The 18135-nt window shown below is 37.4% G+C and overlaps 2 protein-coding genes across 8 annotated transcripts in view; one reads left to right on the top strand and one right to left on the bottom strand.

The window, feature by feature from the left end:
* Positions 1–129: 129 nt before the first annotated feature.
* Positions 130–5074, bottom strand: LOC127950492 (guanylate-binding protein 1). Of its 2 annotated transcripts, XM_052547587.1 has the most exons (11): positions 4928–5074; positions 4391–4591; positions 3865–3992; positions 3635–3744; positions 3336–3529; positions 2835–3077; positions 2242–2519; positions 1935–2147; positions 805–907; positions 448–641; positions 130–355 (listed from the first exon to the last, which is right to left on the bottom strand). In XM_052547587.1, exons 1-11 carry the CDS (start codon positions 4932–4934, stop codon positions 146–148), a joined length of 1881 nt encoding a protein of 626 aa, XP_052403547.1. In that variant the 5' UTR covers positions 4935–5074; the 3' UTR covers positions 130–145. The 2 variants fall into 2 exon arrangements, with proteins under 2 accessions (XP_052403547.1, XP_052403548.1); XM_052547588.1 differs by lacking the exon at positions 448–641.
* A 2076-nt stretch (positions 5075–7150) lies between these two features.
* Positions 7151–18135, top strand: part of LOC127950495 (guanylate-binding protein 1-like) — a 54142-nt gene continuing 43157 nt past the window's right edge. The window contains exons 1-11 of one of the 6 annotated variants that reach the window (XM_052547595.1): positions 7151–7381; positions 11071–11288; positions 11374–11501; positions 11590–11699; positions 11782–11984; positions 12060–12305; positions 12409–12557; positions 13201–13332; positions 13615–13827; positions 13925–14027; positions 14221–14778. In XM_052547595.1, coding sequence (XP_052403555.1) covers positions 11099–11288; positions 11374–11501; positions 11590–11699; positions 11782–11984; positions 12060–12305; positions 12409–12557; positions 13201–13332; positions 13615–13827; positions 13925–14027; positions 14221–14618 — 1872 coding nt within the window. In that variant the 5' untranslated portion in view covers positions 7151–7381; positions 11071–11098 and the 3' untranslated portion in view covers positions 14619–14778. Of the gene's footprint in view, positions 7387–11070; positions 11289–11373; positions 11502–11589; positions 11700–11781; positions 11985–12059; positions 12306–12408; positions 12558–13200; positions 13333–13614; positions 13828–13924; positions 14028–14220; positions 14779–18135 lie in introns of those variants that run through there. The other 5 variants (XM_052547596.1, XM_052547597.1, XM_052547598.1 and 2 more) reach the window with 5 other exon arrangements.

Genomic DNA, 18135 nt, shown 5'->3' with positions numbered 1-18135 from the left:
ACAATCCACCTGAAATTATAGAGCTTAAGCATATAAACTGGCTAGTGACTGTATATTGGTGTTGAAAATAATAGTGAACAGCCCATTAGAGTGAATGGCATGTGTAAGAGAAGAATACAGAACTCAGTCTGTGCAAAAACTGCTCTTATTTGAACCATTTTGAGACTGCAGACAGACCACGGCTAACAAAGCCCGGCAAGATCAATTCTGCTGTGGCACTGACACCATCTATAATCCGGCTGACTCTGGATGGTTCTGACTTCTCTTTATTCATTTCTGCTCTTAAGCTGTCAATCTGCCTCTGCATCGTGGAGGCTTGCTCCTGTAAACCCATCTGAAGAAGAGCATCCTTCTCCTACAATACAACACAAAACAGCCACAAGTGAAATAATTGCTAGCCATGACTTCTCTGGAACACAACAAAGTACATTTTTGTACTGTTCTCACTCTTAGTTTGGCTTCAAGGACTCGTTTATTGTCTTTCCTCATTCTCTCCTGCTCTCTTTCCATCTGACAAATGATCTGATCCACATGTTCCTTATGGGTTCTCTGCATGTCTTTAAATGCCCGCTCCTGTAACCGGATCTGTTCTTCTACACCTCTTTGCCGCTGCTCTAGAATCTCATTCTTCAACCTCTGCACTGTATAAAGAGAGACAGTATAATGAACTAATTCTGATGTAAAATCAATTGCTGAATTTGTCAGTTACAATTTTTTTCTAGTCATTGTGCGGTTTTGTGTATCACTGAGAGCCTTGAATGATGGTTGAATGATAGAGAACAGTGCAGCGGATTTGAACTGTACCTTCTTTCTCCTGTTCTGCTTCACTGAGAGATTGGTCAGCTTGTAGAATCATATTTCCAATATTTTCCTTTTCTTTCAAAAACTTGCTCAACACTTCTTCACTCTGTAGAAGAAAAAAAAGAAAGACTGGTATCATTTAAAATGTGCTATAAGTAATCCAGAAGTATTGTTTTTGCTACCAAAACTAGTTTAAATATAGTTTGTTAATTTAAATAAATATACAAATTAAATGAAAACAAAACAAAGGTCGCTTTGGCCAACTGAAATGTGTTGAAGAAAATCTAAACCAATTTGAAAAAGAAAAACTAAAGCTTACACTGCAAAAGTAGGTTTGGCTTATCGTATTGGTCTTGTTTCCAGTCAAAATATCTACAAAATCTTAAAATTAAAGATGCCTTTACTAGATGAGCAAAATGACATAAGATGATTCATCTTTTTTCCAGGGGGAAAAAGCTAAATTAAGTGCATTTTGCTTAAAAGGAGTACAAAAATCTGCCAGTGGGGCAAGTAAAATATTCATAAAACAAGAGTATTTTACTTATCCCAGTGGCAGATAATTTTACTATTTTTAAGCAAAATGCACTTATTAGTTTTTCCCTCTGGAAATGAGACAAATTGTCTAGTCATTTTACTTGCCTTTTTTCTTCTTCATAGTGTACTGTAAAATTAAAATGAAGTAAAATTATTATTATTATTAATTCAAAATATTAATACTACAATACCATATAAATAATACTAAAATCTTTACAACTTGCATGTTATATTTTAAGTTTTCTAAAGGCACATGACACCTTTTTTTGAGATTATCATTTAACTAATAAGAGATTTTGTATGGCTTCAGAAGAAGAGTAATATGGCACTCTAGGCATAGGAGCAACATTTCGGTTTTTATTTTTAATTTTTTTATTATTCATTTAGACAGCTGTGATCACTAGAGTAGTGCTGTAGTAGTAAAAAAAAAAAAACGAGCTCCCAAGTCTTAACAAAGTCTTTATCTGACCCAATGGAATGATAAATTCTAAATCTTTGTTTCATAACTGCATGTTATTTTTTAATCTTTATCAGTATTAAAGACTTTAATCAGTGCTGTTGTAGCCATCTAAAGCGAAGAATGCATGTGTGAACTGTACCATTATTTGGGAGCGTGTTCTTGTTCTGTAGTCACTGGTCAGATGTCTGAGCATGTCTTTGTACTCTTGGTATCCTCCAGATCTCATGTATGATCCATCAAAAACACCTTTTTCCAGTGGCTCAAACACCTCATGCAGAATAGCTTTACACTGCTGAATAGATTCTTCCTGATTCTGCTGGCACATCTGCTGATATTCCTCACAAATTTTCCCCTAAAACAAATTAAAGAAGCAGAAAATGTGATGAACTATTACATTTGTTGTCTACGTTTGCATAGATATACTGTTTATTTGAGCTTTACTTTACCATGAGCTCTTGTTGGTAGATCTGGTCATTGTCATTGAAGGACATAGAGATGAAAAAATCAACTGCTTTCTTCTCTGCATTTTTGTGGATGTCAGACAGCTCTTCTGGGTGCATTGGAAGCTGAGTCATGCTGAACATCTCTGTCATGTAGAGCTGCAGGGCCTCCTCCACTGCACTGACATTCTGGATCTTAGCCAGAGACACCACTGCATTCTCCAAACAAGGAACCTTCCCGCTGCGAATCGCCTCAACATAAACCTCAGCGAGATTACCCAGAGCTGACAAAACAGATTATGCAACACAGATCATGCAAGTGATTTTGAAACAACACCCACAATGTAATAAAATAAATTGGAGCAGTACTATGTGTTTGGAAGACATCATTAGGGTCATATTTGCTGCTAGTGGAGCAGATATCACTTACAGCACCTTTAGAAATCGATAAATACTAACCAGTTAAATAAAAACAAAAAACTGCTAGAAACCAATATCGTGCAAAGCACAAAATTTAGATTGATGGATGTCCTTCGTCTAAAATGAGAAGATTCACTTCAACATTCGCTTTCTACAAGGGCTTGTATGAAAGTGCACACCTGTTCCAGTAATTATACGGCCTCCACTGACGGTTTTTGGATCTGCGCTGTCAAAAATGTAATGGCAGAACGTGTTTGCCTGGTCAAGAAACTCGGAATCCAGTTCTTCCTCAGTCAGCTGCTCCATTCTCCTCATGTTTTGCGTGCTAGCAGGTCGTGGGAAGACGAAGCACTTCCTCACCGCAAAGAAATGCCGCAGACAGCGACGGGGCAGGTTATACTGCTCAGTCTGAGGTGAACAACCTAGAATAAGAAATAAGATTGCAAACAAGCAGTAATAATTTTTATTATCATTTAAAACTGTTACTATTCCTTGCTGAATAGAACAGCATAGACTAGCTAATTCTCCCATGTTCTTTAGCATCTGCTGAAACTGTTTCTCAGCCAGAAAGAAGGGTTTTTAAGCAGAGATTTTAATTTTATTATATGCTCTAATAAGGCACAGTTGAATGTAATGAATGGATAGTGTATATTGTGTTTACTGTGTGTGTAATATCTCACCTGATTTGAGTTTCAGTGCACTCTCCAGATACTCATCTGATGTTATCGGCTCGTTTCCTAATATCAGTTCCAGAGTGAAGTCACGAACAGCCCAGACAAATGAAGGAAAAACACGCATGAAATCAGCTGTCTTGTCCTCGTCTTGACTCTCTTCTGCCTTAACACGAATGTTCTCCGTCAGCTCAGTAACATAGCTACATTCAGCACAGTTCAGGAGGAATAACACAGGTGCTATGAGAGATTGTTTTCAATCTATTGTACTGGATGTGCATGTTGTGCTTATTGTGTGAGAAGGATACTGCAGCTTTTCCAGTGCCATGTTATCAATGACTCCTAAGCTGTTGTACACTAGAGTGCTGCTGAGAAGAACAGCCAGACAGAAGATCCATGTGTCATGTTTCTCATCCCCCTGAAATTTTAAGACAGTAAGTGGACAAATATAATAAGTTAATTCTGCTGCAATTCATATTTTTGTTGCAATGGAGGCATTTGCTATGAAAAAGTCACTGCTGATGATATCCTCCCATACCTTCTTTACGTCACCAAGTCCCTCTGTGTCCAGCAGAACCAGAGTGTGTCCTTCTTTATAAGGGTGAGGGACACACCACATCCAGATGCCTTTAGTCTTTGATTCAATAGTGCTGCCGAGAGCAAACCCTGAGACAGTCGCAATGACTTATAATTATCCATGGTGACAAATGCATGTCGCAGTTAAATGCATATGCAATGTAAAAGCAAAAGAAAACCATACAACGGTATATTGTATATTATAACCACATTTATCTATTTATCACCCTAAGCGATCGAATGGAATTTACCACACACACAATCATTCACCCATTACTCTTGTTTTATGTTTTTATTTTTATATTGCTCTATTTGGTATATTGCTTTAGTTTGTTTTATTACACTGTTATTTTTTCATAAAATGCACTCATTTTAATGCAGTTAATGTTTTCAGATACTTACAAATAGAGACACACGCGTTTGATTTGTCCTCAAAATGATATCAGCATGCACCGCACATAAGAATGACTTCAAGCATTTTCTCTCACCAGACTGTTGTCCTGCCAGGCGGTTCATGAGGTAAGATTTCCCCGTACGGTAGAGTCCCACCACAGACACCACAACCACCGGCTCCTTGATCCCATCCAGAATGTCTTTGGCCTCTTTTCTCACATGCAGCTGCCCATTTTCATCATTTTCAATGAGACACACCGGAGCGGACATGAGCCTGCCACACGCCATGACTCTAGCTACCGCAAAAAGCAAATATGTTCTTTCAGCGGGTAGCAACTTTTTTACATTGCCGAACAGTACCTGTTGTCTAAATGTTGTGTCAAGCGTCAAAAGTTTCTAAAATAAGTACAGACTAACTTTTATATGTGACATCAAATCTAAAAGGCCATTAATCATTATGAAACTGATAAACAGTTTGTTAATCAGTTGTGCTTAATTAGTCTCAGGGTTGTTGTTGCAGTTGGGTTGATTATAAATGGACACTTATTAGCTTAATAATGATTTAACATTGAAAGGTAAGCTATATTTATAGTTTTTAATAATGTATTGACTTAAACAATGTACTACCTTACCGAGCATTAGCCGACGTAAGTGTAAAAATATCGTAGCGAGGTCTCTGCTATAATCTCAACACATCTGGAGCTAAAGTCTTGCAGCTCGGCGGCATAAGCCCCTCCTGTGCAAAACTTCCTTATCTTTGTCATAAATGGTACACGGGGCGTTTTTCTCTCATTGGTGAATCAGTTATGCTGACACGCAGGGGCGGATTTAGACATTTTGGGGCCCAAGGCAAACACAGACATGGGGCCCTCTACATCTCTTGTTTCCCTCCTTTTGTCAATCCTTATTTTAAAAAAAAAAGCCCTACTTGTTACTTCTCTTCAGCAGTCTTCACACAGCAATGATGTATAGACATCTGGAGTTGTATCTGTAAGAAAAAAAGAAGAAAAATAAAAAGGATAAATTATATCCTTGCTCTGAACTGGGCCTCTCTGCACTATTAAGCAGCGTTCTTTGTCAGTGAGATGTTTTGGCCAGAGTGCTTGGTCATCTTCAAGTTCAAGTGTAACACATTGGTCAGAATAGCCGTGTTTCCACTACCGAGCTAAGACCGGCGTGCTAGTGCGTGCCAGGTCCAGTTGCGTTTCCACTGTCACTTCCGGGGCTTGATCGTGCCTCGCCGGGGCTTCCTCGGGGCCAACGGCCAGGGTTTTTTGACCCGACGAAAACCTTGGGCCAAAGCGGGCCAGCTGGGGCTAGAGGAGGGGTTATGAACAAAGGCGGAGTTTCTCCGTGTCTAGAGAGCGTCAGCGCGGATAATTTCAGAAAAATAACAGCTTTAACAGCAGCATTAAAGACGTTTTAAAATAAGTTGAGCTCAAAACTCACTCTTAGTTCGCAGCAAGTGTTTGCTTGATCCGATGTGGATTATAATCACTAAACAAGGCAGAAATATTTATAAGCGATGTAAAAGACTATGCACGATAAACATTAACGTTACACAGTAAACAGGGTAAATATGACCGCTTGGAGAAATCAGACGTCAGCTTCTTATTCACAATTGTGTATTTATTAAGTAACATTTTATCTGTCGTCTCGTTTCAAGAGTTTAGCTCCACGTTGCATATCATCAAAATATAATAACGATTTTTGTTCGGGAGCTTTTATAAAAATAGAGAGTCTGCGCTGCGGATCATTTAAGAAAGATAACAGCTTTAACACCAGCATTAAACACTTTTTTTTTTAAATAAGTTGAGCTCAAAACTCTCTTTCAGTCAGCAGCGAGTGTTTGAAATAACTTGATCCAATGTGGACCATACAAGGCAGAAATATTTACAAGCGATGAAAAAGATATGCACGCTAAACATATTACCATAGTAAACATGGTAAAATATGACCGCTTGAAGAAATCAGACGTCAGCTTCTTATTCTCTATCACAATCGTGTATTAAGTAACTTATATTATCTTTCACAAGCCTCGTCTCGAGAGTTTATCTCACGTTGCCTATCATAAAAGAATATAGCCTAATAATGTTTTTTGTTCGGGAGCTTTTATAAAAATAGAGATATTATCATTAATTCTAAATATGACGGCTATACTGTGGCTAATAAACAGAAACAGACTCGACTGAATAAGCAGGCTATTTTCATAAGCGTTAAAAATAAATAAATAAAATAGAAATAAGTGTATTTATGTGTGATTAATTTTGAGTCCTGATAAATTAAATCAATTCTATAGATAAAACATCGATGATTTTGAATTTGAATATATAACAAAGCATGCAAACAAACAAACTTTTAAGCCCTGGCTCGCACTGGGCCGACAGTGGAAATGCGGCTAGTGACTGCTAGTACTCATTACTCATCAATTTTCCTAAAAACTTTTTGCTTTCCTCCTGTTTCTTCCTTTTTTCAGCACCGCTTGGGTAGCTTCGCTTCATTTTTACTGTCAACACTCTCTCTCTGTACACTCTGTCTATCACTGTCAATCACTTCTTCTTCGTCAGTTTTTTGGCGCATTACAGCCTTGTCACTTTCGCAGAGGCGCAGTAAGTGAAATAATGGAATAGTCCAATGTAGTGAGGTGGGGGGGGGGGGGGGGGGCTCCTGTCTGCGACACTAATGATTTGATGCCATTTTTCGCAAATGGAGTTTTATAAATATATATTTTGCACAAAGTAAAAAAAAAAAAAAATCTTTAAGCAAGTTAATGGGGCATTTTGGGGGCCCCTAGGTAGCTCAGGGCCCAAGGCAATTGCCTACCTTTGCCTAATGGTAAAGTCCGCCCCTGCTGACACGAAAGTAAAAGTGAAACAACAGGTTCGGTTCGGTCACTGTAAAAGTGATTTCCGAGAAATCTACTGTTTAACGTTAAGACAGCTATAGGTCGATGGGCGGATACTGGGCGACAACCTCATCGATGGAATAACGTTATACAAGATTCAGTTCTGTGCGCTCAGAGAAGTAAAGCAGAGGGACAGACAGACGCGTGACCATCTTTACTCTAAACACATTTTAAGTTTACGGTAACGTAAGTTATTTATTTTTGATTGATTATTTTCTTTGATTTTATTAAAAAAATAAACGTTGAACATCTATTTAAGATCGTCAATTTTGCAACTGTAGGCTATATTGTGTACAATCTGAGTTTTATTGGCATGTATGGTCCGTGTAACGATTTGCAGTGCTTGTTCCATTATAACTGACTAAATATTTAACTGTTATTTTAACTTTGAATTACACACTCTAATTAGGGGTTACTTTGAAATTCATGTGCTCGGAAAACCTAACAGGAACACATTGAAATCTCAGGACGCTTGTTGTGTTGGACTTCAGGCTGCCAGCTTTTGGGGACATTCTAAAACACTTGCTTAATGTCCTAAGTGATATTAACAGACCAAACTCACTAAACCGTAATAAATTATACTATCTGTAAAAAAATCAGATGAGTCCTGAATATGAATGCAACTCGTTTAATAACACTTTAAGCCTTTTCCTCCCATAGAAAACCGTTAAAAGAAAACGCTTAATGTGGCTTAAGACATTAATTTTAAAAAACCAAACTCACTAAACATTATACTAATTAACTATACTATGTACAAAAAAATCAGATGAGCCCTGAATATGAATTAAACTCGTTTAATAACATATATATATAGATCAGTGATTGCAACTGGCAATCAGAATTCCTACGGAGGGTGGGGTTTGTTTGGGGTTGTTTTGAAGAAACCAAACCTGTCCACGTTTTGTCTGACAGCTACACATTCTTATTAGTTAACGTCATGATAAGTACTTTAAAAACAAACAGGCTTAACCTTTTACCACTAGTAGAAGAATAGCAATGCACATTGAGCGATGGAAGTACAAGTCAGTGCTTTTATATGGCAAAGTAAACGCATTTCAAAAACATTTTAGTCGTGATTTACATCAATATGACATTATATTTTTCGTCCATTGTTACGGTTATCACTGTGACAAACATTACAATTGCGAAAAGTGAAATGTGGCATTATGAGGGACTCCCAAAACTGTAAACCTTCGTGTGGTCTTAAAGGGAAAGTTAACCTAAAAATGAAAATTCTGTCATTAATTATTCCCCCTTGTGTTGTACGAAACTGTTAAGATGTTCATTCATCTTCAGAGCACAGTTATTAAGATATTTTTGATGGAATCTGAGGACTCTTTGAGCCTCCCATAACCAGCAAGGTAACCTACCCTTACAGTAAAGCAAACACAGTAATTATGTGTTTTTATTTGTGGTTGTAGCTAGAAGGGATGCAGCTACAGGAAACAATAAATGTTTTTCTTAAAGTCTAGACCTACCCCAACCCTATACCCCTACAGTAATGCAGATACATTAAATATTGTTGTTCGGCATAAGAAGGAAGCGACATTGATGTGTGCATGCGCAGTAAGCTCTGGTAGGAAAATCTGACAGGTAGGATGAAATGTCAGGACACCGGTGCTGGCCCAGATTCGGCATATTAATGTCATCATGCTGGATCTGGGTCAGTGCCTCCACACCCTTTTTTTTATTTATTTATTTTTTATTAATGCCAAGGTACCAAAGATAAAAGTACAGAGAATGTCAGTATTGCGTACAAAGAGGTGACATATTACATGCAAAGCATCATATAGACGTATGTAAACATAAAAATAAATAATACATAATGAAAGCTTTAACAAAATTAATTTAAAAAATCTGTAAATCTTTAAATTTAAAAGCCTTAAAGAGCCAGTAAGATGAAAATTCTAAGCTTCCTATCACTGTTTATAAGTCCTGTACAATAGGTTTAAATCCATCCAAGGTTAAAAAACATTGTCATTTTGTCAAAATATCATTTTAAAATTACCTCAATTCTCAGAGATCCCCAAATGGTTCTCGCGAAGCTGTTCAAAAGATTCAGTTTCCTTAAACCCCACCTTTCGGTTCCATACTGTGTTCTGATTGGTCAACTGACATAGTTTTGATTGGTTGTTCCGCACACAACTTCACGGTAAACAATGCGTTAGCATCTGTTTGGGGTGAATTATGTCTTATTCCTCTTACCGCGAAGCAAACAGTAAAGTAAAAAACATGAACAGTTTCGCTGCTTTTTCTTCTGTGTGGGTGTATTCAAGCCGCGCGCTTCAGTTTGAATCTGAATAGCGCGTTCAGCGCGGGGGCGTGGTCACATTACATATAATGAAAGGAGACATGAAAAATAGACATTGCGTTGTTTTCATATGGATTACTTTATCACAGAATATCTGTTTTCGGCAGCACTTGTTTAGTTTTAAAGTATACATGTCAAGCTTTCTATAGATATCTCTCTCATGTCTCTTCGTTGAGTATTCACGTAGTTACACTTCATTTTAATGACGTTTTTGTAAATGAAGATCAGCACAGACAGCACACACACATACTGATAAGACGCTCGGGAGAAAACAAACACGTAACTTCATAATCGTACTTCGCATTGTGATTTGGAGATGCTCGTTGGTCTAAATAAAGTTGGTAATGAATCCTCTTTTATGGCCAAACGCTTTGAAAATCCCGCTGTACTCACCGAGATTAGAAATGCAGTCATCAGTGAAATGTTGTGAACACAACAAGGATTTGTTGTACTGCTCTGGTATTGTGGTAAAAATTAATTTTAGCCATTGGTTCTTCTGATCTTCATTCTTTGGCAGTGAAAATAAAACAAACTTGCCTTTACAATTAAAAACACACTGTCTCCTCTACATGATGCTATCACACCACAGAGCGTCTGTGTGTGGGTGGGGGGGGGGGGGGCAGCTCAGAGTTCCGTTTCTCCCAAGACGGTAAGCGGAGATTATTATGCAAAGTGCTCCTAGTGACGTACATAGAGATGGGCAAAATATTTGAAATCTATAACGACTCGTTTCAGCGATTCAGAGTCGAATCCTTACTTTAGAAGCCAATAACTTTATAAATCGTGTACTTTTTGGTTTAATTACTTTGCACATTGTTTACACTGATGGACAGCTACATCATACACTGTAATACAGGTAATTTTTGATTTCCCATCTGTGTGGCTCTTTAAGATTTTTGGAAGATTAAATAGTTTGGATATACTGTTGAACCTCTTTGTTTTAAAAACAAGGATTTTGATGAGTGGGTGAATATGAAATTTTGCAAGAAATAGTTATAGGTTAATAATAAAATAGTCTTTAATTTTGTCTTTTTGTTTATTAAAGAAGCCAAATAGTGTTGTGATGAAGGATGTGACAAAAAGCATAGTTCTGGGATTTTAAATTGGCAGTGATTGATGCCATTCTCATAAAGGTCCCAAACCTGAATTCGTAATGAATATGTTAAATTATTTAATAAACCATGTAAAATTGCTAATACAAATAAATAAATGTTTTTGAAGCCAGAGGAAATGTTTATTTTTTTAACCTGCCCTATATGGCACTATTATCAGCTTTCTTCTTTTTGTCCTTTTTTTATCAATATATATAGTCATGCAAATATCTCACTATCTAGCTAAAATTGTAATTCTAGTAAAGTAATAAAGCATGTGAGGAACCAAAATGACAGTTGCCTATCAGCGACCATTTCATACAGTTTTTATGGAAGTTAATAATAGATTTCTGTGAAGTCAGTGTTGGTGAAGAATTAGTTGTTTTGTTGTATGTAGTGGAGGTCTTTATACATTATTTTTTTTACAATATTCGGTTTGCAGTAACCTAATATATTTTTTTCCTTTAGCAAAAAGGAAGAGCTAGAGAGAGCCAGCATGTCTAAAGCCGGACTAATGTCTTCACCCATATGTTTGGTGGAGAATGTGAAAGGATCACTCTCTGTCTGTAAGGACGCTGTTGAGTTCCTGAGCAGGATCAATGAGCCAGTGGTGGTGGTGTCTGTGGTGGGACTCTACCGTACGGGGAAGTCTTACCTCATGAACCGCCTGGCTGGAAAACAGTCCGGTGAGAGAACTGTCTAGACATGCCAGCCTAATGTGTACATGTTAGCTTCATGCAATTCTAATAATAAAAAACATGGTTTACTCAGGCTTTGCTCTCGGTAATACTATTGAGTCAAAGACCAAAGGCATCTGGATGTGGTGTGTCCCTCATCCCAAAAAAGAAGGACACACTCTAGTGCTGCTGGATACAGAGGGACTTGGTGATGTGGACAAAGTGAGGACAAGAATAAAGTTGTACTGTAGACTTAGTCTTGTTGATATATGTTGTGGATGATTTGATTTGAAGACATTGTGTGTTTCAGGGAGACTCTAAGAATGACAGCTGGATCTTCTGTCTGGCTGTTCTGCTCAGCAGCACATTGGTGTACAACAGCCGTGGCACTATTGATAACTCTGCAGTGGAAAAGCTGCAGTATCCTTTAACCAAATAACCCACTTCCTCTTTCACATGCAAGCATACACTTTAGAAGATGTTATTTCTTAATGTGCTGCAGCTACGTCGTTGAACTCACTGAGCAGATCAAGATCAGATCGACAGAAGCAGCAGCTGATGAGGAGGAAGAAGAGGATTGTAAGTTTGTGCAGTTTTTCCCATCATTCACCTGGGTTGTGAGAGATTTCACCTTGGAATTGGAAATTGAAGGAAGGAGGGTGACTGAGGACGATTACCTTGAATTTGCCCTTCAGCTCAAGAAAGGTATTTATAAGAGACTTAAACATTGCTAGAATAATTACTGCAATTTGCTAAATTTTTTATATTTTTTTCTAAAAGGTATTAACAAGAAAGTCAGTGACTACAACCTGCCTCGTCAGTGCATCCGAAACTATTTCCCATCCCCCAGGAAGTGTTTCGTGTTCCCTTCTCCAGCCTCACCTCAAAATATGAAATGCTTAGAAAGCTTGAAAGAACAGGATCTTGTACCTGATTTTCTACAGGCCACGGGGCGTTTTTGTGACCACATCTTTCACAATAGTGTCGTGAAAACAATAAAAGGAGGACACAGAGTTACTGGCAAATGTGAGTGTTTTACCAGTTTAATATTGAGAAAATGTTGTGTTCAGACCCATATGGTTTTATAATGGCAAGTAAAATCTGTTTATGTATTTGTGTGTGTTGTCAGTGCTCGGACATCTGGCTGAGATTTATGTAGACACAATTAAAAGTGGTAAGGTGCCCTGTCTGGAAAATGCAGTTGTTGCTCTTGCGAATCTAGAGAACAAGACAGCTGTTCAAGAAGCTTTAAAAACATATCAGACTGGGATGGAAAAGGTATGACACATTCTCATATATTCACTTTGACACATTATCTCATATATTCACTATGACACATTATCTCATATATTCACTATGACACATATTCAATCAGTGCAGTTACTCATCAAACTAGGCTTTTCTAATCTAAAGTTGCTTTAGCTTGGCTTTAGTGGGTTTTTTAGTTAAAAGCAACCGTTATTTGATTAATATAACGTTACATGAAATAATACAGACACACACACACACACATACACACACACACACATGATATTATGGCATTATTAAGCATAAAAACAGAAAAAAGTCGGCACACCTAGGCTCCATAAATGTAATCACAGACTGTCACATAGCTGACATTTCGAGCATACAGGCTCTTTATCAGACTGATCAGACTGCGTGTTTGAAGTGTCACCTATGTAATAGTTACATTTTTGTATTTTTGGAGCCTAGGTGTGGTGCCTTTTTCATTTTCATGATCAGTGTTTTCATGATCAGAGCAATTTTTCCATTGATGTGTGTGCTTTTTTGTTTTTGTTTTGCTTATATGATAATATTCAGCCAATAAATAAAGCTTTTATTTTTTAGTTATTAATTATTTGAAACTGAGCCGAATTATAACAGACATTCAGTGACGAAGCATGCTGCTAATTCTTTCCAGGTGAAGAACAAGTTCCCAGTAGGTGTGGATGATATTTCCTCAGAGCACCAGAAGTTCACAAGTCTGGCCACCGCTGAGTTTATGAAACGCTCCTTTAAAGATGACAAAGGAGAATACATAAACAAACTGAGGGTAAGTTTCAAATGCACCTCTCACAATAATGCAGCTGTTTTTTTTTTTATAATTCGTAAAATTATGCAAATCCTTGTTTCATTGTGAATTATTTTAAATGATTGACAGTTGAAGTGTTTAGATATTGCTTTTATGTGTGCAAGGGAAAAAATGTTATTTTTATTTTCTCAAAGCTGAAGAGGTGCACAGATCGTCATTCCTTAAACTGTAATTCACCTATGGTAGTATAGACTTTTCCAGCTTGTTTAGGTGATGCATGTATGTGTGTGAATGCGTGTTTAGGAAGAAATAGATATGCACTATGCAGGCCTGCTGGAAGAGAATGTGATGGCATCAGAGAGAAAGTGCAGAGATCTGCTGAAGAATCTGTTCTCTGACGTGAATAAACGGCTGCAGGATGGAGTGTACAGTCAGTCTGGAGGATATGAACTCTATAAAAGAGACCGAGACACCATTGTTGAACAGTACCGCAGAGAACCCAACAAAGGTGTATTGGTGAGGACCGTGTTTTTGTGAAATTATGCTTTGAATATACATGAAGGGAGATGAGCTATCTATACAGTGAAAGTTAATCATGTATGTTAATATGCAGGCTGAGGCTGTGCTGAATGAGTTTCTGAATGAGCGAGGACCAGAAGCAAACAGCATCCTCTACATGGACACAAAACTCACTGAAAAAGACAGAAAGATGGAAGGTAAATCATTACCAACCTAATGAATACTTGTAATTCATTACACTTCATTTCATCCTGGAGCATTTATAATTTAATAAACCCAAAACCCCAAATTTGTACTCAATAGCATTTCTAAGTCAAATTTGACTTCAGGTGGAGGTTTGGTAGTAACATCATATTTCACATATTTTTTGTTTTCTGTGTTGACTTGCAGAGGAAAAGGAAAGGACTGCTCTACTGAAACAGCAGTTAAAAGAGCAAGAGGAGAAACGCATTGAGAGTGAACGAATGATGCAGGCAGAGAAAGAGCGGCAGCAGGACCAAATAAAGCAGATGCAGGAGAAGTTCAACCAGGAGCTGCAGCAGCAGCAGCAGGAGATGGACCGAGCCATTGAGAGCAAGATGATGGAGAGGGAGGAGATGATAAAGAAAGACATGAAGGAGAAAGCTGATCTCCTGAATGAAGAGATAACAAATCTAAAAAAAGAAAAAGAAAGTTCTGGTGGTTTTATGCAGGAATATGTGAAGCCCATTTTAGGAGCTGTGGCAGAAATCCTTCCAACTTTCCTTAATTACAGAGTGATGATGAAAGGAATCAAAAACTTAAAGTAAAATGACCATTTCCATGCAAATCACTGTTGCATCACATATTGATTTATTCATATAGCTTAAAAGACACAAAGCAGGTTTTAGTTATTAGGACTGTGTTTTTTCCTAATTCACATACTTAATGTACTGTATACTGTGTAATAAAAGTTGCCATTTTTGCCTATTGGCTTGGGGGACACTTCTGAATCTCACTGGATTTAGTAGGTTGCCTTGGTACTTTTCACCTACTGTTTTTCAAATGCTATGAATTCTGATATACTATCAGGCCCTTCCTTACGGAGCATAAAGGACATGTCCAGACCCCTGTCATTTCTAGGCTGGACTGCTGAAATACTCTTCTGGCTGGTTTTCCATCATGCACAAACCTCAACAAATGATTCAGAAGGCAGAGGCACATCTGGTCTTCATTGAGCCCAAAAGGGACCATGTCACGCCTCTCTTTATCTCCCTGCATTGGCTACCAGTTGCAGCTCATATTAAGTTCAATACATTGACTACGTTTACATGCTGTTAAAATTCGGGTTATGGTCGGGTTAAGGTCACTATTTGGGTTTCTGAAACATTCGGGATAACCCGTTTACATGCGTGAGCAGAGAGAGAGTTACTCCTGTATACATGGAATGTGTAATCAGTCGCCAATATCCCGATGTAAACAGCGACGCACGGTTAGCGTCTGGACGTAATACGCAATATGCGTCATTTCCGATTCTTCTTCCTGTATCCAAAGACTCAAAAGACCAAGCTTCCTTGCGAATAGAACATGCGCAGAACACACATTTTGATGGGGATATGCCGAAACGCGTTTACAAGACCAGATATTCGGGTTAGAAAAGGGGTACCCCAGGTATAATATCCCGGTATTTAAAAACCGAGATATGAGCATATCCGGGTTTTTGCCGGTGTTTACATGGCCGTGCGCGACCGGGTTATTGCTAATATCCCGGTTTTGAACGGGTTATTGGCTGCATGTAAACGTAGTCAGTGATGCTTACTCATAGAACAGCTACAGCTTTAGCACCATCCTACTTCCACTTACTTTTGAGAATCTTCATCCACTCCAGAAGTCTTGAGATCTACAAATGACACAGAGGGGCAGAAAATCACTTTCCTGAACATTCTCTTTTATCATTCCTGTCTGGTTGAATGATCTTCCCACCTCTACTCAGAATGCTGAATTTTCAAGCAATAGCTGAAAACATACCTCTTTTATTACAACTTGACTTAATCTTAAAAAAAAAACTCACAACTTTGCTTTCTCTTTCCCTAATATTCTGACCAATGCCTGAAACTTTATTACTAGAACTTCCTGTGTTTGTCTCTTTATTATGAATCGCTTGTTGTATGCCTCAATTAAAAGCTAAATAAATGAATGTAAATGTACTTGTCTCACATTACAATTTTTATATTTTTTTGTTGTTTGTTTTATTTTTTGCACACTATATAGTAGGCAAGTATTTGATTTCGGACACATGGACTATTGGATGAGAACTGAACTGAGCTGGTTGATGACATCACGGTTCTCTGCTTTATATATTGATTTAAGATATTGATTAAATCTACTGTTATTGAACCAAACTGAATCAACAATGAACTGACTTTAACTGAATAATTGAATGTTTTCTATTGTCTTTTTTAGAGCTGCTTTACAGAATTTAGTTTTGTTTGCCTCCCTTTAATTTCCTGTAAAGTTGCTTTTAAACAATCTATATTGTATAACACTCTGCATGAATTAAAGCTGCGGTTAGGGAACTTTTGACGATCTAGCGGTCAATTAACAGCAGAGATGTATAAAGTACTAGAGACCCATACTTGAGTAAAAATACAAGTGCTCTATCAAAAAAGTGACTTGAGTAGAAGTTGAAGTGCTCTATAAGCACCACACTTAAGTAGAAGTACTAAAGAATTCAACATTTTTTGTACTTAAGTATTGCAAGTAGTCTATTTTGAAATTTACTACTCAAGTACTGAAAGTAAAAGTAGAAGTATTGTGTTATGTTGCTATTAAAGAAAGTAGTCAAAAGTTTGAACATATTGTTTTTACTATTTCAAATGATTAACCTAAAGGACAAATCACAATTCCTTTGACTGTAACTTCTTGTAAACAAAAAATGGTTACAAGGGTTAGTTAGCCCAATTTGCAAAATGATGTCATTAATAACTTACCCTCATGTTGTTTCAAACCCGTAAGACATCAGAGGGTCATTTAGAATTTTTTGAAGCATCGAAAATACATTTTGGTCCAAAAATAGCAAAAACTACGACTTTATTCAGCATTGTCTTCTCTTCCGTGTCTGTTGTAAGACAGTTAAAAACAAAGCAGTTTGTGATATCTGGTTCGCGAACGAATCATTCGATGTAACCGGATCTTTTTGAAACAGTCGACCAAATCGAATTGAATCGTTTTAAACAGTTTGCGTCTCCAATACGCATTAATCCACAGATGAATTAAGCTGTTAACTTGTTTAATGTGGCTGACACTCCCTCTGAGTTAAAAAAAAACCAATATCCCGCAGTAATTCATTGACTCAAACAGTACACTGACTGAACTGCTGTGAAGAGAGAACTGAAGATGAACACCTAGCCGAGCCAGATAATGACTCGTTCATGAGTCAAGTCACGCGCAGTCTTCTTAATCGCTTTTTTCGCTCAATGATGTGCCAGCTTCATCAAATCTGCCATCTACAGTTCTGGCAGTGGTTTGTAATGGAATGATTCGTAACATTATTATAATTGTAAAGAGTAACGATGCAGCACATAAAAAAAATATCGGAGTAAAAGTATTAAACTATATGTAAAAAATATGTACCGAAGTAAAAGTGGAAGTAGGAGAAAAAAATAATACTCCAGTAAAGTACAGATACCGCCTTTTAGTACTTAAGTACAGTAGTGAAGTAGTTCTACTTCGTTACTATACATCTCTGATTAACAGAACTGCTTGCGTCTTGCGGAAGAACATCGTAGTCGGAACTACTTCTCTCTGTTTATGTCTATGAAGAATCACAAAGGTACTGGGTTACTGCGCCGCGGTACCCCCGAAGCAATCTAAAATAGTCCGAATATAAACACTTATTATAGGTGCACCCTAGTGATTCAGGACAAGCCAAAAACACGGTTTGGAAAATGGATTCATGGTGTACTCGCTTATTATATACATTTTTCTACATTTTGAACACAAACAAAGTTACGGACCGCAGCTGTGATTGGTTGATTTCTTAACGGGAGCGATGGAGTTTCTGCAAATGGCAATAGGACCACTGGGAGGAGCCAGAGGAGCTTGATTTTTTTCACAGATTATCTGTCTCATATTCTACTGTCAGGACATAATGACAGGTTTAATAAATATGTAAAAAATAGTTTTTTACAAAAGTTCCCTACAGCACCTTTAAGATGACTCAGCTTAGTAAGACAGTATTTTGTAGAACTTTATTTCCTATTCTTTCATACTTTTTTTTAGGATTTAAGCATTACATAAATTAAAGAATCATTAAATGCATCAGTTCAAATATCTTTATTTAACATA

The sequence above is a fragment of the Carassius gibelio genome, chromosome B2 (genome assembly GCF_023724105.1).
Source record: "Carassius gibelio isolate Cgi1373 ecotype wild population from Czech Republic chromosome B2, carGib1.2-hapl.c, whole genome shotgun sequence".
Lineage (NCBI taxonomy): Eukaryota > Metazoa > Chordata > Actinopteri > Cypriniformes > Cyprinidae > Carassius > Carassius gibelio.
This window is presented reverse-complemented; position numbering and strand designations above follow the sequence as displayed.

Coding starts and splice junctions, on each gene's coding strand:
- LOC127950492 (XM_052547587.1), bottom strand. Junction 908..1,934: donor GAACACGCTCCCAAATAATG/GTACAGTTCACA, acceptor TTTCTTCTACAG/AGTGAAGAAGTGTTGAGCAA. Junction 642..804: donor AGCAGAACAGGAGAAAGAAG/GTACAGTTCAAA, acceptor CTCTTTATACAG/TGCAGAGGTTGAAGAATGAG.